Source organism: Musca autumnalis, unplaced genomic scaffold, assembly GCF_047663935.1.
Source record: "Musca autumnalis isolate F117 unplaced genomic scaffold, ASM4766393v1 scaffold_1, whole genome shotgun sequence".
Classification (NCBI taxonomy): Eukaryota; Metazoa; Arthropoda; class Insecta; order Diptera; family Muscidae; genus Musca; species Musca autumnalis.
In genome coordinates this window covers 216,786,754-216,807,606 of record NW_027411644.1, presented here as the reverse complement: position 1 = coordinate 216,807,606, position 20,853 = coordinate 216,786,754, and the positions used below count along the sequence as shown (strand labels likewise).

Below are 20,853 nucleotides of genomic sequence, written 5' to 3'. Positions count from 1 at the left end.
ACAAAATATCGAAAATTTCCATAATGTTTATTCATTTGGCACCATATCTCCAAAACAGAATTTTTTTCTGAATATTTTCTTTTGGAAAAATATTTGCTGGAATGTAATACACAACTCTTCAGAACATGTCATTGTTGTAAAATGGATCTATCACATTTTTTCAGTATATTTTTCAACGACGATTTAATAAATATGTCAAAAATGTGATGAAATCCGAAATGCGAGAATAAACTGTTGGTGTGAACTGTGTTTTAAAATAAGTGCTGTAAAAGATATGATGCAAAATACCACTGAAACAACATGAAGGGAGCATTTTAGATTTTCAGAATGTTCTGAAGAATTGCTGAGAACTTTATTTGGAAGATTTTTGCAAAGGGTTACTTGGTTCAACTCCCAATAGTTTAGCTGATACTGACCAGAATTTCAGTGTTGCATAGTGTTATTTAAAGAAAAATTTGCATCATATTCTAATAGTCATGTATTGTCGGCAAAGATTTTATGCCATTTGATTTTTATTTTTTCAGTGCCTAAAAGTATGCATTGCGAACGCTCAAGTTAATTATTACTTATTTTTAAAATAAATCTTTCAAAATCTGATTTTCAGATTATTCGACAAAATCATTATAAAATCAAAATATTTTTGATCCCAAAGAACCTATCCCCTGATACACATCAGGGTTTCTTAAAGTTGTCCTTTTTCCTTTCTTTGTGTTCAAAACTTACCTTAATGCTATAATTTTACATTGTTCCTCGGGTGAGGGCAGTCGATGATTTAAAGGCACATCGTTATTGATATCATTAGGAATATGACTGTTATCGATTAATGTATTATTGTGGTCAATGGAATATAATGCATCTACAGCATCGGCTGATAGCACGGACGGAGATAGGGCCGGTGTCAAGACACCATTATCGCCAATAACAACAGATGTTGATATTGATGTGTCGACATGATGCATACAATCAGGGGTGACGGTAACATCTCCCAATGCCTCGCTAGAGGTCCATTTGCGTAGATCTTCAATGGCGGCAGGCTGTAAAGAAAACGAATAAAGAAAAGCAAAATAAAAACAAAGTTAGCAAAAAAAAGTTATGTCATAGTTTTTATTATTAATGTCCTGCATTGCTAGACATGCTACTTTTTAATTTCATTTTAAAGGTATACTTTAAGGCTGTAGAAAAAAACAAAACTAACTTCAAAATGTCTTTGAATCACGCAAATATGCCTTTATGAATTCCCTTTGCCTTGGCAAAACTATTAATTTACGATTTACTAATATGTGTGTATAAGAGCGAGAGAGAGAGAGGAAAGAAGACAAAATCGATATAAAAATCATGGTCATTTGTTGTAGTTAGTTCTCTTGGCCAACGGCCAAAATGTCGCACAGACTTTTGGCACAAAGTTCACAGACGACAACGCATTTGAAATTTTTGTGTGTTCACAAAGAGCATTGACATTAAAATAATAGAAGCATACTTTTAGGAATTGCAAAAAAATAACCCAACACCAAATGTTGCATATTTTGTGGTTACATAAATGTGTTGCATACCTTTAGGTTGGTGAAAAGAGGTATGGGTGGAAATATGGAAATTAAAAGTTTTGTGGTGGTTTAATTAAAATTCACCATTTGGACACGCAAAGAACAGTTCGAGTCTAAATAAAAGTTACTTATTGGAAGTTGTGACATATTTTTAGCAAGTGAAAATACTGAGAGTAACCATTATTTTTGAACCACACTGTATAGTCACCTCTATTGTAATTTATTTTTTTAGCAAATCTTAAAATTGTCACAACTTTCGCAATTAAAAATTATATTTTCTTCAAAGAAAATTGTGTATACTTTTAGGAGGAAATTCATGGCACAGCTTTAGGCAAAACATAGTTTTATAAATTATACATACATACATTAGTACTAAAGCGACAAAGATGTGACAAAGAGATAAAAACAAAACGTATTAATTTTCTATACAAACATACACATAGATTACACACATGTATACATATAATTGGCTTCTTTTGTTGGTATTGAGGATTTAAAAATAAAGTTCCATCTTATCGTTGACTTCTGTTTGTTTAAATGTAAATTGTATGTATTTGTTATTAAAAGTTGTCTTACAAAAGTTTTGACATACAAAACTACTACTACTACTCAAATAGAAACATCTTCGCCACCCTTTGGTTGTGTGTGCAAGCATTTAGAATTTAATGTCTACATTTAGGATGCAATTAAAACACAAACAAGGGTATATCTTGGCCCTAGGATGAGGCATATAAAAATGTGATTTTAGAAACGAGTTTATGGTATTCGAGTGGCACGTTACCTTAGACATTTTGTGGGTAAGAATAGAAAAAAATAAAAAAAAATATTACAAATGTTGTGTGAAGCTATTATTCGACTTTGAACATATTTTAGTATTTTTTATTATCCAATGTTTGCCTACTTTTAGGATGCATTCTGAAAAGTAATTATTGCATATGCTTCCAATCATATTTCCTAAAATATATTATGATTTTAAAAAGTCTCTTAGTTAAATGAAATGCAATAAAGTTTCAAAACAAAGTTATTTTAGTTTCGTGTAATAGTATTATAGCCAAGAAAAACATGTTTTGTTATTTTTAAGCCGATTAATGGAAATTGTGTGGAATAAATATCAGAAAAGGGCAGAGACACAATACGAGGCAGGTGATATAAGGAAAAGAAAGTGATTGGAACTTTTCGTAAAAAAAAAACTTTCAGAGAGAGAGAGAGATGTCCTTTACTAAGGGCAATCCATATTCACATTTAATCAATATTTTCTGAGGAATTGGGAGCGGTTGCAGTGTGGGTTTTTATAGAATATTTTGTGAGGAATTTGAAGAGGTTGAAGCGTGGATTTTTAAAGAATATTTTGCGAGGAATTTCAAGAGGTTAAAGCGTGGATTTTTAAAGAATATTTTGTGAGGAATTTCAAGAGGTTAAAGCGTGGATTTTTAAAGAATATTTTGTGAGGAATTTGAAGAGGAATAAACGTGGATTTTTAAAGAATATTTTGTGAGGAATTTCAAGAGGCTAAAGCGTGGATTTTTAAAAATATTTCCTGAGGAATTTCAAGAGGCTAAAGCGTGGATTTTTAAAGAATATTTTCTGAGGAATTTCAAGAGGTTAAAGCGTGGATTTTTAAAGAATATTTTCTGAGGAATTTCAAGAGGTTAAAGCGTGGATTTTTAAAGAATATTTTCTGAGGAATTTCAAGAGGTTAAAGCGTGGATTTTTAAAGAATATTTTCTGAGGAATTTCAAGAGGTTAAAGCGTGGATTTTTAAAGAATATTTTCTGAGGAATTTCAAGAGGTTAAAGCGTGGATTTTTAAAGAATATTTTGTGAGGAATTTGAAGAGGAATAAACGTGGATTTTTAATGAATATTTTGCGAGGAATTTGAAGAGGTTGAAGCGTGGATTTTTAAAGAATATTTTGCGAGGAATTTGAAGAGGTTGAAGCGTGGATTTTTAAAGAATATTTTGCGAGGAATTTCAAGAGGTTAAAGCGTGGATTTTTAAAGAATATTTTGTGAGGAATTTCAAGAGGTTAAAGCGTGGATTTTTAAAGAATATTTTGTGAGGAATTTGAAGAGGAATAAACGTGGATTTTTAAAGAATATTTTGTGAGGAATTTCAAGAGGCTAAAGTGTGGATTTTTAAAAATATTTCCTGAGGAATTTCAAGAGGCTAAAGCGTGGATTTTTAAAGAATATTTTCTGAGGAATTTCAAGAGGTTAAAGCGTGGATTTTTAAAGAATATTTTCTGAGGAATTTCAAGAGGTTAAAGCGTGGACTTTTAAAGAATATTTTCTGAGGAATTTCAAGAGGTTAAAGCGTGGATTTTTAAAGAATATTTTCTGAGGAATTTCAAGAGGTTAAAGCGTGGATTTTTAAAGAATATTTTCTGAGGAATTTCAAGAGGTTAAAGCGTGGATTTTTAAAGAATATTTTCTGAGGAATTTCAAGAGGTTAAAGCGTGGATTTTTAAAGAATATTTTGTGAGGAATTTGAAGAGGAATAAACGTGGATTTTTAAAGAATATTTTGTGAAGAATTTCAAGAGTTTGAAGCGTGGATTTTTTAAGAATATTTTCTGAGGAATTTCAAGAGTTTGAAGCGTGGATTTTTTAAGAATATTTTCTGAGGAATTTCAAGAGTTTGAAGCGTGGATTTTTTAAGAATATTTTCTGAGGAATTTCAAGAGTTTGAAGCGTGGATTTTTTAAGAATATTTTCTGAGGAATTTCAAGAGTTTGAAGTGTGGATTTTTTAAGAATATTTTCTGAGGAATTTCAAGAGTTTGAAGCGTGGATTTTTTAAGAATATTTTCTGAGGAATTTCAAGAGTTTGAAGCGTGGATTTTTTAAGAATATTTTCTGAGGAATTTCAAGAGTTTGAAGCGTGGATTTTTTAAGAATATTTTCTGAGGAATTTCAAGAGTTTGAAGCGTGGATTTTTTAAGAATATTTTGTGAGGATTGAAGAGGTTGGAGCTTGGTTTTTTAAAGCATATTTTGTGAGGATTGAAGAGGTTGGAGCGTGGTTTTTTAAAGAATATTTTGTGAGGATTGAAGAGGTTGGAGCGTGGTTTTTTAAAGAATATTTTGTGAGGATTGAAGAGGTTGGAGCGTGGTTTTTTAAAGAATATTTTGTGAGGATTGAAGAGGTTGGAGCGTGGTTTTTTAAAGAATATTTTGTGAGGATTGAAGAGGTTGGAGCGTGGTTTTTTAAAGAATATTTTGTGAGGATTGAAGAGGTTGGAGCGTGGTTTTTTAAAGAATATTTTGTGAGGATTGAAGAGGTTGGAGCGTGGTTTTTTAAAGAATATTTTGTGAGGATTGAAGAGGTTGGAGCGTGGTTTTTTAAAGAATATTTTGTGAGGATTGAAGAGGTTGGAGCGTGGTTTTTTAAAGAATATTTTGTGAGGATTGAAGAGGTTGGAGCGTGGTTTTTTAAAGAATATTTTGTGAGGATTGAAGAGGTTGGAGCGTGGTTTTTTAAAGAATATTTTGTGAGGATTGAAGAGGTTGGAGCGTGGTTTTTTAAAGAATATTTTGTGAGGATTGAAGAGGTTGGAGCGTGGTTTTTTAAAGAATATTTTGTGAGGATTGAAGAGGTTGGAGCGTGGTTTTTTAAAGAATATTTTGTGAGGATTGAAGAGGTTGGAGCGTGGTTTTTTAAAGAATATTTTGTGAGGATTGAAGAGGTTGGAGCGTGGTTTTTTAAAGAATATTTTGTGAGGATTGAAGAGGTTGGAGCGTGGTTTTTTAAAGAATATTTTGTGAGGATTGAAGAGGTTGGAGCGTGGTTTTTTTAAAGAATATTTTGTGAGGATTGAAGAGGTTGGAGCGTGGTTTTTTAAAGAATATTTTGTGAGGATTGAAGAGGTTGGAGCGTGGTTTTTTAAAGAATATTTTGTGAGGAGTTTAAGGAATATTTTTTAAGAGGTTGAAGTGTCGGGTTTTAAAGAAGCCTGGGTAAGGAGTAGTTTCTCTGCTACCATTATTGCAGTAAAAAATGTCAAAAGAAACTTATTATACCACCCCTCACATAATAGTATATGGTATAAGGTAAGTACCAGTATCTCCACTTCTTCCCCTTCCTCTCTTTATTTACCAGACAAAACTTTTGAACATGAAAAGCAAACTTTTCCACTAATAAGTGTAACATGTCACACACGCTAGCGGCATTCAAAGATCATTGCAAAGTGCTTTGCAAATTGAAATCAACTTTGCTTTTTTCCTTATGTTATATAATCTTTGCCTAATTAATTTACCAGATTTTTATTACACCACAAAAAAATTAACATAAATATTGGCATTAGCAGAATGCCATTAAACTTCATTAACTTTGTCATTGGCAGAAAAAAGTAATTCGGTTTTATTTTTATTTACGTGGAAGTAGGCGACGACTAACGTTTATTACCGCTTTACGGTCATATTCAATATTGTTAATTTAAGTGACTTATATAACATCGCAAAAAGATTGTCGTCCATTGCATCGTCGGGAACAAAACCATAATGACCAACTACTCTAGTCGTTTTGTGTGCAGAGTCAGCGGAGATAACCAACCAGCAACGCCATATGCCATGCAATGTTGTGTTGGAGACAGTCAGTCGTCTCATTGGGAGTTTATCAAACCAAATAAAGTTGGCTTTTTAATGAGAAATTTGTGGCTTCTGCTGCTGCTTCTGCTCATACATATGACAATCCCACATGGTGTATCTTCCATGTTTGCATTTGGGGAATTAAACTCCAGGTTTATGCCTGGTGTTGGCGTAAATATGCAGATAAGTGTGTGTGTGCAAAAATCTCAACTATTTAATTCCATCGTTTATCTCCATTGCATACCCTGTAGGCAACATAATGCAGAGAGCATACTTTTAGGGCTGGTTATATTTATGTTTGTTGTTTTTATATGAAGTTTATACAATTTGTTCAACAACATGACATACGTTGCAATAATAAGGATACCACATTACACAAACAGCAGCTGATTGGTTATAACAACAAATTTAAGTGCTTTTATTTTTTTATTATTTGTTTTGGTAAGAACATTATTGCCCATAAAGGATGGATTGGAATTTTTATAGTAACTTAAATTATTGGGATGAAATGCATTTAGATTATGTGCGCGGAACTGAATTTTGGCAAAGAGAAATTTCATTTTTGGCAATGAAATTTTAAATGGCAAAAATGTTCGAGAACGTAAATTGTAGTTGAGTGGAAACCAAGTTTAACAATAAACTAATTTTTAATGAATGGTGCATACTTTTAGGTCGGCCTTAAAATTATAATTAAATTAATGATGCATATTATTAGGTGGCTTCAAACATAAATAGAAATTAATAGACGTTGATTTTTAAAGAATATTTTGTGGGGAATTTGAAAAGGCTGAAGTGAGGATTTCTATAGAATATTTTTTGAGGAATGCAAAGAGGTTAAGCGTGGATTTTTAAAGAATATTTTGTGAGGAATTTCGAAAGGAACAAACGTTGAGTTTTAAAATTTTGTGAGTAATTTGAAGGGGAATAAACATGGATTTTTAAAGAATATTTTGTGAGGAATTTGATGAGGAATAAACGTGGATTTTTAAAGAATATTTTCTCAGGAATTTGAAGAGGAATAAACGTGGATTTTTAAAGAACATTTTCTCGGGAATTTGTCAGAGGAATAAACGTGAATTTTTAAAGAATATTTTGTGAAGAATTTGAAGAGGAATAAACGTGGATTTTTAAAGAATATTTTGTGAAGAATTTGAAGAGGAATAAACGTGGATTTTTAAAGAATATTTTGTGAGAAATTTCCAAAGGAATAAACGTGGATTTTTAAAGAATATTTTGTGAGGAATTTCCAAAGGAATAAACGTGGATTTTTAAAGAATATTTTGTGAGGAATTTCCAAAGGAACAAACGTGGTTTTTAAAGAATATTTTGTGAGGAATTTCCAAAGGAACAAACGTGGTTTTTAAAGAATATTTTGTGAGGAATATTCCTTCGGAACGGGGATTTTTAAAGAATATTTTGTGAAGAATTTGAGGAGGAATAAACGTGGATTTTTAAAGAATATTTTGTGAGGAATTTCCAAAGAAAAAAACGTGGAATTTTAAAGAAAATTTTGTGAGGAATTTCCAAAGGAAAAAACGTGGATTTTTAAAGAAAATTTTGCGAGGAATTTCCAAAGGAATAAAACGTGTAGTTTGGTTATTTTCAGAGGATTTTGAAAGAAGAAGCGTGGGTTTTTTAAAGAATATTTTGTTGGGTACTTTCAGAGGATTAAATGGGGATTTTGAAAGAATATTTTGTGAGGAATTTCAAGAGGAAGAAGCGTGGGTTTTTTTAAGAATATTTTGTTGGGTACTTTCGGAGGATTAAATGGGGATTTTTAAAGAATATTTTGTGAGGAATTTCAAGAGGAAGAAGCGTGGGTTTTTTTAAGAATATTTTGTTGGGTACTTTCAGAGGATTAAATGGGGATTTTGAAAGAATATTTTGTGAGGAATTTCAAGAGGAAGAAGCGTGGGTTTTTTTAAGAACATTTGGTGAGGTATTTCAAGAGGAAGAAGCGTGGGTTTTTTAAGAACATTTGGTGAGGTATTTCAAGAGGAAGAAGCGTGGTTTTTTTAAGAATATTTTGTTGGGTATTTTCAGAGGATTACATGGAGATTTTGAAAGAATATTTTATGAGGAATTTCAAGAGGAAAAATTTTGGGTTTTAAGAATATTTTGTTGGGTTTTTTTCAGAGGATTAAATGGGGAATTTGTATGAATAGTTTGTGAGAAAGTTTAAGAGAAGAAGCGTGGGTTTTTCAAGAATATTTTGTTGGGTACTTTCAGAGGATTAAATGGGGATTTTGTAAGAATATTTTATAAGGAATTTCAAGAGGAAGAAGCGTGGGTTTTTTAAGAATATTTTGTGAGGAATTTTAAGAGGTTGGCGCGTGGATTTTTTAAGCATATTTTGTGAGGAATTTTTGGAGATTGACGCGTGGATTTTTTAAGAATATTTTGTAAGGAATTTCAAAGGTTGAAGCGTGGATTTTTTAAGAATATTTTGTGAGGAATTTCAAGAGGTTAACGCGTGGATTTTTTAAGAATATTTTGTAAGGAATTTCAAAGGTTGAAGCGTGGATTTTTTAAGAATATTTTGTGAGGAATTTCAAGAGGTTAACGCGTGGATTTTTTAAGAATATTTTGTGAGGAATTTTAAGAGGTTGACGCGTGGATTTTTTAAGAATTTTTTGTGAGGAATTTCAAGAGGTTAACGCGTGGCTTTTTTAAGAATATTTTGTGAGGAATTTTAAGAGGTTGGCGCGTGGATTTTTTGAGCATATTTTCTGAGGAATTTTAAGAGGTTGGCGCGTGGATTTTTTGAGCATATTTTGTGAGGAATTTTAGGAGGAAGAAGCGTGGATTTTTTTAAGAATATTTTGTGAGGAATTTCAAGAGGTTAATGCGTGGATTTTTTAAGAATATTTTGTGAGGAATTTCAAGAGGTTAACGCGTGGCTTTTTTAAGAATATTTTGTGAGGAATTTTAAGAGGTTGGCGCGTGGATTTTTTGAGCATATTTTCTGAGGAATTTTAAGAGGTTGGCGCGTGGATTTTTTGAGCATATTTTGTGAGGAATTTTAGGAGGAAGAAGCGTGGATTTTTTTAAGAATATTTTGTGAGGAATTTCAAGAGGTTAATGCGTGGATTTTTTAAGAATATTTTGTGAGGAATTTCAAGAGGATAACGCGTGGATTTTTTAAGAATTTTTTGTGAGGAATTTCAAGAGGTTAACGCGTGGCTTTTTTAAGAATATTTTGTGAGGAATTTTAAGAGGTTGGCGCGTGGATTTTTTGAGCATATTTTCTGAGGAATTTTAAGAGGTTGGCGCGTGGATTTTTTGAGCATATTTTGTGAGGAATTTTAGGAGGTTGACGCGTGGATTTTTTAGGAATATTTTGTGAGGAATTTGAAAGGTTGAAGCGTGGATTTTTTAAGCATATTTTCTGAGGAATATCACGAGGTTGAAGCGTAGATTGTTTAGGAATATTTTGTGAGGAATTTTCAGAGGATTCAATCGGGATTTTGAAAGAATATTTTGTGAAGAATTTTCAGAGGATTAAATAGGGATTTTGAAAGAATATTTTTGAGGAATTTTAAGAGGCTTAAGCGTAGATTTTTTAAGCATATTTTGTGGGGAATTTCACGAAGTTGACGAGTGTGTTTTCTTTAAAAATATTTTGTGAGGAATTTCAAGAGCTTGAAGTGTGGATTTTTAAGAATATTTTGTGAGGAATTTTCAGAGGATTAAATAGGGATTTTGAAAGAATATTTTGTGGGGTATTTTCAGAGGACAAAATAAGATTTTTTCAGGAATATTTTGTAGGATATTTTTAGAGGACTAAATAAGGATTTTCAGGAATATTTTGAGAGCGAAATTCAGATCAATTCTCATTTCCAAATAGTAGATAAATATTTCTGTAAATGAAGATAATCGTTTCTAACTCACTTGCTCCACAGCAGTGGATTAAAAATGTGCCATTATTAACCAACACTTTATGGATTTCTTTGGCATACTCCATTACCCAGAAGAAAAACCAAACGAACAATACTGCACTAGCTTCACATGAGATGTGTTATGATTCTCCATATATGGTGGCGCGGCAGCAGCATCTATAAACTATGGAAGTAGTTTTAACTAAATCGCTAAAAAAGGAATAAAACCAAACAAGTAAACAACATTCCTTTACAACGACGAAGAAAAAGCTATATGCGGACAACACTATTAAACCCAGAAACGTAAAAAAATGTGGCATCTTAACTCCAACCAAACTGCTGTTGTCTTGCCATATGAAACAGGATCCAGAATATGTGGCTAGAAGAAAAGGCAAGATTTTGTAGTTTTTCTATTTCACATACGTCGTCTACGAAAAGCAGCCAAGGGAAGAGAGTTGAGATGATGGCACAGCCGAGCCGATGATACCGACAATGGCGACAATAGACGACAATTTCTTGTTAAAGTCAATAACTGTTAACTGTTGTATGGTAAGAATTTATTGAATGTCAATGTTGCAGCGTATGGGTTTCTGGGTAACGACAACAGAAAAGGGGAGGAAGGGAGACTGGCAAAAGATGGTGGCGGCAGAACTCACCAGCTAGCTAGACTTGTTTGCTATCTTGGCTGTAAAGAAGCTTTTGCTACAGCTTCATTATTGATTGTGTACGTACAAACGTGTGCGTATAAATTCTATGTTTTAATTATGGTATTTAATTTTAATGACCATACTTTGTTTATCTATATATACAATAAAATTAAATGATATTTACTTTATACGGCAGAGGCAAATTGAGCAATATTGACAAAGCAAATGAGAGGAAAGAAGTTGAAGTTAGAAAAAAGATGTGTATTTTAAATAATGTGTAGAGATATGCCTAAGAAAAGTTTAGTTAAGCATGTGGTATAAAACATATGAATTAATTGATTTTTTATAATTTATCTCCTAAAAGTATGCATCACACATTTATGTAGAATAAAGAAAAGATTGTTTAAATGGTAAATAAATTTAAGAATCTGTATAGAAGACAAATAAATGTTGATTAGACGGACACAAACACATAAGCAATGCAACATTGGTACAGAATTGAGTAAATTGTGAGGAACGGTTAAAACACTCTAGAATCATACTTTCTATGGCGAGGCAGTGGTAGATCCGAAAAGGTGCGCCTGTTATTTTAAAAGAAAATTTGTAGAGTTTCCGTTAGGAAAACTTGAATTCAGCCTAGCTGAATTGAGTTTCCGTTAGGAGAACTTGAATTCAGCCTGGCTGAATTGAGTTTCCGTTTGGAAAACTTGAATTCAGCCTGGCTGAATTGAGTTTCCGTTAGGAAAACTTGAATTCAGCCTGGCTGAATTGAGTTTCCGTTCGGAAAACTTGAATTCAGCCTGGCTGAATTGAGTTTCCGTTAGGAAAATTTGAATTCAGCCTGGCTGAATTGAGTTTCCGTTAGGAAAGCTTGATTTCAGCCTGGAAAAGCCTGGAAAACTTGAATTCAGCCTGGCTGAATTGAGTTTCCGTTTGGAAAACTTGAATTCAGCCTGGCTGAATTGAGTTTCCGTTTGGAAAACTTGAATTCAGCCTGGCTGAATTGAGTTTCCGTTTGGAAAACTTGAATTCAGCCTGGCTGAATTGAGTTTCCGTTAGGAAAACTTGAATTCAGCCTGGCTGAATTGAGTTTCCGTTAGGGAAACTTGAATTCAGCCTGGCTGAATTGAGTTTCCGTTAGGAAAACTTGAATTCAGCCTGGCTGAATTGAGTTTCCGTTAGGAAAACTTGAATTCAGCCTGGCTGAATTGAGTTTCCGTTAGGAAAACTTGAATTCAGCCTGGCTGAATTGAGTTTCCGTTAGGAAAACTTGAATTCAGCCTGGCTGAATTGAGTTTCCGTTAGGAAAACTTGAATTCAGCCTGGCTGAATTGAGTTTCCGTTAGGAAAACTTGAATTCAGCCTGGCTGAATTGAGTTTCCGTTAGGAAAACTTGAATTCAGCCTGGCTGAATTGAGTTTCCGTTAGGAAAACTTGAATTCAGCCTGGCTGAATTGAGTTTCCGTTAGGAAAACTTGAATTCAGCCTGGCTGAATTGAGTTTCCGTTAGGAAAACTTGAATTCAGCCTGGCTGAATTGAGTTTCCGTTAGGAAAACTTGAATTCAGCCTGGCTGAATTGAGTTTCCGTTAGGAAAACTTGAATTCAGCCTGGCTGAATTGAGTTTCCGTTAGGAAAACTTGAATTCAGCCTGGCTGAATTGAGTTTCCGTTAGGAAAACTTGAATTCAGCCTGGCTGAATTGAGTTTCCTTTAGGAAAACTTGAATTCAGCCTGGCTGAATTGAGTTTCCGTTAGGAAAACTTGAATTCAGCCTGGCTGAATTGAGTTTCCGTTAGGAAAACTTGAATTCAGCCTGGCTGAATTGAGTTTCCGTTAGGAAAACTTGAATTCAGCCTGGCTGAATTGAGTTTCCGTTAGGAAAACTTGAATTCAGCCTGGCTGAATTGAGTTTCCGTTAGGAAAACTTGAATTCAGCCTGGCTGAATTGAGTTTCCGTTAGGAAAACTTGAATTCAGCCTGGCTGAATTGAGTTTCCGTTAGGAAAACTTGAATTCAGCCTGGCTGAATTGAGTTTCCGTTAGGAAAACTTGAATTCAGCCTGACTGAATTGAGTTTCCGTTAGGAAAACTTGAATTCAGCCTGGCTGAATTGAGTTTCCGTTAGGAAAACTTGAATTCAGCCTGGCTGAATTGAGTTTCCGTTAGGAAAACTTGAATTCAGCCTGGCTGAATTGAGTTTCCGTTAGGAAAACTTGAATTCAGCCTGGCTGAATTGAGTTTCCGTTAGGAAAACTTGAATTCAGCCTGGCTGAATTGAGTTTCCGTTAGGAAAACTTGAATTCAGCCTGGCTGAATTGAGTTTCCGTTAGGAAAACTTGAATTCAGCCTGGCTGAATTGAGTTTCCGTTAGGAAAACTTGAATTCAGCCTGGCTGAATTGAGTTTCCGTTAGGAAAACTTGAATTCAGCCTGGCTGAATTGAGTTTCCGTTAGGAAAACTTGAATTCAGCCTGGCTGAATTGAGTTTCCGTTAGGAAAACTTGAATTCAACCTGGCTGAATTGAGTTTCCGTTAGGAAAACTTGAATTCAGCCTGGCTAAATTGAGTTTCCGTTAGGAAAACTTGAATTCAGCCTGGCTGAATTGAGTTTCCGTTAGGATAACTTGAATTCAGCCTGGCTGAATTGAGTTTCCGTTAGGATAACTTGAATTCAGCCTGGCTGAATTGAGTTTCCGTTAGGATAACTTGAATTCAGCCTGGCTGAATTGAGTTTCCGTTAGGATAACTTGAATTCAGCCTGGCGGAATTGAGTTTCCGTTAGGAAAACTTGAATTCAGCCTGGTTGAATTGAGTTTCCGTTAGGAAAACTGGAATTCAGCCTGGCTGAATTGAGTTTCCGTTAGGAAAACTGAAATTCAGCCTGGCTGAATTGAGTTTCCGATAGGAAAACTTGAATTCAGCCTGGCTGAATTGAGTTTCCGTTAGGAAAACTTGAATTCAGCCTGGCTGAATTGAGTTTCCGATAGGAAAACTTGAATTCAGCCTGGCTGAATTGAGTTTCCGTTAGGAAAACTTGAATTCAGCCTGGCTGAATTGAGTTTCCGTTAGGTCTTCTCCTCCTAACCAGGTCTTCTATAGATAGAAGACTTCCTGAAGGGGTCTCCTATAGATAGAAGTCTTCTTAACTCTGTCTCCTATATATAGAAGATCTCCTGAAGTGGTCTTTTATAGATAGAAGACATAACCAGGTCTTCTATAGATAGAAGACCTCCTCACCAGGTCTTCTATAAATAGAAGACCTCCTATCCATTTCTTAAAATAACCCCTAAACGGGTCTTCTACTAAAGAAGAATAGAAGAGCTCTAAAGGGGTGTTCGATAGGTAGAAGACCTCCTAAAGGGGTTCTATAGATAAAATACCTCTTAAAATTATGTTCAGACAGCAGATCTCCTAAAGAACTCCTAGAGGGACCTCTGATGAGGCTTTCTATAGGTAGAGGACCTCCTGAAGGGATCTTCTATAGATAGAAGACCTTCCAATAGGATCTTCTAAAGAAAGAAGACATCCTAAAGGCGTTCTATAGATCGAGTACCTCTAAAAATTATTTTCTGACAGCAGATCTCCTAAAGAACTCCTAGAGGGACCTCCTGAAGGGGCCTTCTATAGGTAGAAGACCTCCTGAAGGGATCTTCTATAGATAGATGACCTTCCAATAGGATCTTCTAAAGATAGAAGACCTCCTGAGGGGACCTTCTATATATAGAAAATCTTCTAATAGATAGAAGACCTCCTGAAGAAGCCTTTTATAGAGAGAAGATGTCCTGAAGTGGCCTTCTATAGACAGAAGACGTCCTGAAGTTGCCTTCTACAAATAGAAGACCTCCTGAAAGGGTTCTCTATAGATAGTAGACCTTCTGAATGGGTCTTCTATAGATATAAGACCTCCTGAAGTGGTTTTCTATAAATAGAAGTCCTCCTGAAGGGATCTTCTATAGATAGAAGACCTCCTAAATGGGTTTTCTATAGACAGAAGACCTTCTAAACGGCTATTTTATGGATATGAGATAAGGAATCTTATGTGGTCTTCTATAGTAGCAAAACCTCTTGAAAGGGTCTTTTAAAGTTAGAAGACATCATAAAGGGGTCTTCTACAGATAGAAGTCCTCTTAAAGGGGGTTTTTATAATTAAAGGTCATCCTAAAAGGACCTTCTGTACATAGAAGGGATGTTATATGAATAGAAGACCTCATGAAAGAGTCTTTTGAAGATATAAGACCTTCTGAAGGGGTGTTCTATAGATATATATAATTACCCAGCTAAACCAACTCGACTGTCTCCCGATTCTTTATCGACACAGCCAGAATTTATTTATCAATCTAGACACAGAACCATATAACTATAACAGAAATACAAACGAACATATTTATTTGTGTTGCTACAACAACATCTGTTGATACTATTGTAAGGGACTCATATGACTTATTTTATCCTAAAAGTATGCATCACACATATGGTAAATATAAAACGGCTTGGTCGGCACTTTGTCTCAGTATAAATATTCACAATTTGACATATTTATTGAGTGTTTTTTTCTTTCTTTCATCCCAGGAAAATATGGAATACGTAGCGGCTAGCTTTCGATAGGAAATGTCTAGTGAACACCATTCCTTTAAAATCGGAAGAAGAAGGTAAAGATTTCGTATCATATAAAGCCACATTTAAATTTGATGGGATATTGCGACATTTTAAAGGAATATATTTTCAAGAACCATCAGAGACAAAAGGCTTTCAGGGCAACTTTTCACACTTCAATTCAATGTTCTTTGCCTAAATGTATACTTTAATATTTGATTTTGCATATGTTCTCCTTTTAATTTCAACTGTTTTTTGTCACTCTTTTTCCATTCTTATCAACAATTTCTTAAATGCAAATTAATTGAATAAAAAAATACCAGTAAAGAAAATTATGTTGTTTCTCCAACATCTTGAGTTACGCTTAATTGGTGGTGTAATACACAAGCCGCACAGCGAGTTAGACCTTCCGCACCATGGTTAACAATGTCAAAAGCAATATAAATAATAAATAAAATACTTGTTCGAGCGATTTTAATTTATGCCATTAGTTGAGTCCCCAAAGGTAGTGGTGAAGACAAACGGTCAAGTATTCCGAGAGTCTTAAGTGGTTGTGTACGTTCTACGCTGGCCATTGTTTGCCAATGTGATATCCAGAACCGAACAAAAAATACGCTGGGAATGAGAAAATATTGCCAAACGGCATGACAAAAAAATAAGAAGGCAATGTGAACAAATTATGGTTACAAGTGGTCCATATTGTGACTTGTATGCCAAGAGATGATGTTACTCTGGATAATGATGCTGCAACTACTACAATGGCCTGCGGTGGTTATCTTCTGTGTATGTGGTGCCAGGCCTACAATGTTGATGATGTCGATGACGATGATGCTGCCTGCCTGCCATCGCACAAACTAAGAAAGCCACATTTGCTTTACTAATCTCGGCAATCATAAATATGAAAACTTACAAGAACTACATGTGTGTACACAGACAAGAATAAAGGGTAACTCCTAAGATTTTGGACTATACAAAATTCAATGTTATTGAATGCAAAAAGAGAGAATTTCTATTTCATAACCCTATGAAAATATTTACCAACAATTACTTGGAGTTTTCCTGGGCATCTAAGTCGCCACCTAAATTTTCATAGAACTAGTGTGTGGTCTTTAATAATGTATGTGTCATAGACAACAAGAAAGAACTCCCATGCAAACTCCAAGGCACGATTGTAAGGCAAAGCATCCATGAAGCTTAGTAATTTTCTCCGTAGACACAGAGAGAAGTAAACTTTGGCCAAAACGCAAATGTTATCCAAGGCATAATTGTTTGTTTGCATTTTTGGCTGCAAGCTGAAGTTTAAGTACAACTACAACAAGTTGCTTCAACTTAACCTGGGAGAGTAGTGCTAGAAATTTTGCCATGGCCGGGCGACATCTAGTTTCTGCTGCAATTTTTGTTTTTTTTTTCTTGTAATTTATTTTACACCAACGCCCATATATATTTTTTGCTTGAAATGCAGAATTTAGCTTTAGGCTTTTTTTTACAATATTTCATGGTAAATGACATAACGTATCCATTATAAGGTTGCAGTTAGATTTTAGTGTTTTCAATTGAAATTGTCTTTGGTCGTAAATTCCATTTTCTGTTTGGTAGAAAAAAACACATTTTTTAAGCGGGAAGAGATGTCATGATAATAAAAAAATGCCAGCCTAAAAGTATGCAATGATTTTTAATATCAATTATTGCCCTCCTAAGAGTAGTCTACATTATTACAAAGATGCATCAATCACTTCTGAAACATTGAAGACCTCATTTACAGATATTTGACCACCTAAGTAGTCTTCTGTAGATGAAAGAAGTTCTAATGGGATCTTCTAAAGACAGAAGACTTTCGAAAGTGATAGCTAGAATATCCTTAAGGGGTCTTCTATAGATAGCAAATCTTTTAAAGGGGTCAAGAAGAATTCCTAAGGGGGCCTTCTATAGATAGAAGACCTTCTAAGGGCTTCCTCTATATGAGAGATCTTCTCTAGAATGCTCTTCTATATATATAGAAGGTCTCCTAAAGGAGTCTTAAAGGGCCTTTTATACATAGAAGGTTTCCTAAAGCAGTATTCCATAAATAGGTCTCCTAAAGGAGTTTTAAACGAACAGAAGGCCTTTTAAAATGGTCTACTATAGATAGGATGCCTCCTACAAGGGCCTTAAAGGGATAGAAGGCTTTCTAAATAAGCCAGAACAGTATTATATAGTTATAAAGACTTCTAAAAGGTCTTCTCTAGATAGAACACCTCCTAAAGGGGTCTACTATAGACAGAAGGCCTCTTAAAAGGGTCTACTATAGATAGGATGCCTCCCAAAGGAGTTTTCGATAGATAAAAGGCCTCCAAAAATGGTCTTCTATAAATAGATGGCCTCTGAAAATGGTCTTCTATAAACAGGACCTCCTAAAGGTGTCTTCTGTACATATAAGTATTTCTAAAGATGTATTCTATGGACCTCCTAAAGGGTTATCTACACATGACTTCCGAAGGGGTTCTCCTTAAGATAGAAGACCTCCCAAAGGGGGTTTCTGAAGACAGAACACCTCCTAAAGGGGTCTTTTGAAGACAGAAGATCTCATATAGGGGGTTTCTGAAGGGGTCTTCTGTAGATAGCAAATCTCTTAAAGGGGTCTAGAAGAATTCCTAAGGGCGTATTCTATAGATAGAAGACTTTCGAAGAGTGTCCTCTATATAGGAGATCTAAAATTCTCTCCTATAGCTTTAAGGCCTACTAAAAGGCCTTCTATAAATAGAAGGCCTCCTAAAGGAGTCTTCTGTAGATATAAGGCTTCCTTAAAGGAAGCCTAGAGCAGTATTCTATGAATAGGTCTCCTAAAGCAGTCTTAAATGAACAGAAGGCCTCCTAAAATGGTCTTGTGTAGATAGAAGGCCTCCTACAGGAGTCTTCAAGGGATAGAAGGTTTTCTAAATAAGCCAGAAGAGTATTATATAGTTATAAAGACTTCTAAAAGGTCTTCTCCAGATAGAAGACATCCTAAAGGGGTCTACTATAGACAGAAGGCTTCTTAAAAGGGTCCACTATAGATAGGATGCCTCCCAAAGGAGTTTTCGATAGATAAAAGGCCTCCGAAAAGGATCTTCTATAAATAGATGACCTCCGAAAATGGTCTTCTTTAAATAGGAGGCCTCCGAAAATTTTCTTCTATAAATAGGACCTCCTAAATGGGTCTTCTGTACGTATAAGTATTCCTAAAGAGGTATTCTATGAACCTCCTATAGCGTTATCTACACAAGACCTCCGAAGGGGGTCTCCTTAAGATAGAAGAACTCCCAAAGGGGGTTTCTGAAGACAGAACGCTTCCTAAAGGGGTATTCTGAAGACAGAAGACCTCATACAGGGGGCTTCTGTAGGGGTCTTCTATACATAGCAAATCTCTTAAAGGGGTCTAGAAGAATTCCTAAGGGTGTCTTCTATAGATAGAAGATCTTCGAAAGGTGTCCTCTATTCTACAAAGGCCTACTAAAAGGGCCTTTTATAAATAGAAGCCCTCTTAAAGGAGTCTTGTGTAGATATAAGGCTTCCTTAAAGGCTTCCTTTAAGGAAGCCTTATAGCAGTAATCTATGAATAGGTCTATCAAAGAAGTCTTATATGAACAGAAGGCCTCCTAAAAAGCCGTCTATAGTTAGAAGGAGTCTTATATAGTTATAAAGACTTCTAAAAGGTCTTCTCTATATAGAAGACCTCTTAAAGGGGTCTACTATAGACAGAAGGCCTCTTAAAAGGGTCTACTATAGATAGGATGTCTCCCAAAGGAGTTTTCTATAGATAAAAGGCCTCCAAAGTGGTCTTATATAAACAGATGACCTCCGAAAATGGTATTCTTTAAACATGAGACCTCCGAAAAATGTCTTCTATAAACAGGACCTCCTAAAAGGGTCTCCTGTACGTATAAAGTGGTATTCTTTGGATCTCCTAAAAGGGTCTTCTGTACGTATAAAGAGGTATTCTTTGGACCTCCTAAAGGGTTATCTACACAAGACCTCCGAAGGGAGTCTCCTTAAGGTAAAAGACCTCCGATAGGTGTTTTCTGAAGAGATAAGGCCTCCTAAAGTGGTCTTTTGAAGGCAGAAGACCTCATACAGGGGGCTTCTGAAGGTAGAAGGCTTTTCAAAGGCGTCTTCTGTAAACAGAAGACTTCCTAAAGGGGTTGATATAAATATAAGGCCTCCTAAAGGGGTGTCTTCTATAGATAGAAAGCTTTCTAAGAGGCCTATGTGCATTAAAAACTTCCCAATGGGGGCTTTTGTGGATAGAAGGCTTCATAAAGGTGTCTTCTATAGACAGAAGACCTCATAAAGGGGCCTTTTGTAGACAGAAGATTTCCTAAAGGTATCTTCTATGGACAGAAGATTTCCTAAAGGGATTTTCTATAGACAAAAGACCTCTTAAAGGGGTATTCTTTGGACAGAAAACGTCTTAAAGGTGTATTCTCTGAACAGAAGACTTCCAAAGAGCTCTTCTGCGGACAGAAGACTTCCTAAAGGGGTCTTCTGTGGACAGAAGACTTCCTAAAGGGGTCTTCTATGGTAAGAACTCCTAAAGGTGTCGTTTATGGTAAGAAGACCTTCTAGAGGTGTCTTCTATAGACAGGAGACATCATCTGTAGACAGAAGACTTCCTAAAGAGGTTGCTATAAATGCTAAAGGGTATTCTATAAATAAAAGGCTCACTAAGAGGTCTTCTATGGACAGACAACTTCCCAAAGGGGTCTTCTATTGACAGAAGACTTCCTAAAGGGGTCTTATATGTACAGAAGACCTGTCTTCCATCTATAAAAGACCCCCTTAGGAGGTCTTCTGAAGGTAGAAGACTTTTTAAAGGCGTCTTCTGTAAAAGGCCTCCTAAATGGGGTCTTCTATAGATAGAAGGCTTTCTAAGAGGCCTATGTGCGGTAAAAACTCCCCAATGCTTTTGTTGATAGAAGACTTCCTAAAGGTGTCTTCTGACGACAGAAGACGTCATAAAGGGGTCTTCTGTAGACAGAAGACTTCCTAAAGGTATCTTCAATGGACAGAAGACTTGCTAAAGGGATTTTCTATAGACAGAAGACCTTTTAAAGGGGTATTCTTTGGACAGAAGACCTCTTAAAGGTGTATTCTCTGGACAGAAGACTTTCTAAAGGGCTCTTCTGCGGACAGAAGACTTCCTAAATGACAGAAGACTTCCATCTGTAGACAGAAGACTTCCTAAAGAGGTTGCTGTAAATGGAAGACCTGCTAAAGGGGTATTCTATAAAAAAAGGTTCCGTAGAAGGTCTTCTATGGACAGTCAACTTCCCAAAGGGGTCTTCTATTGACAGAAGACTTCCTAAAGGGGTCGTATATGTACAGAAGACCTGTTTTCCATCTTAAAAATAGGAGGTCTTCTGTATATAGAAGACCCCCTAATATATAGAAGACCTCCTAATGGGGTCTTTTATAGATGGAAGACATCCTATAGGTGTCTTCTACATTTGGAAGACCTCATAAAGGGCCTTCTACAAATAGCAGACCACTTCAATGTTTCTTCTATAGACAGAATACCTCCCAATGGTGTCTTCTTTATACAAAAGACCACGTAAAGTGGTCTTCTATGAAAAGAAGACTTACAAAAGGGTGTTCTTT

The 20,853-nt window shown here is 35.2% G+C and overlaps 1 protein-coding gene across 3 annotated transcripts in view; it reads right to left on the bottom strand.

The window, feature by feature from the left end:
* The window catches only part of gukh (NHS actin remodeling regulator GUK-holder), a 288,940-nt gene that overhangs the window by 58,688 nt on the left and 209,399 nt on the right, over positions 1-20,853 (bottom strand). For all 3 annotated transcript variants that reach the window (XM_073960171.1, XM_073960170.1, XM_073960172.1), the window contains exon 3: positions 724-1,034. In XM_073960171.1, coding sequence (XP_073816272.1) covers positions 724-1,034 — 311 coding nt within the window. The remainder of the gene's footprint in view (positions 1-723; positions 1,035-20,853) is intronic.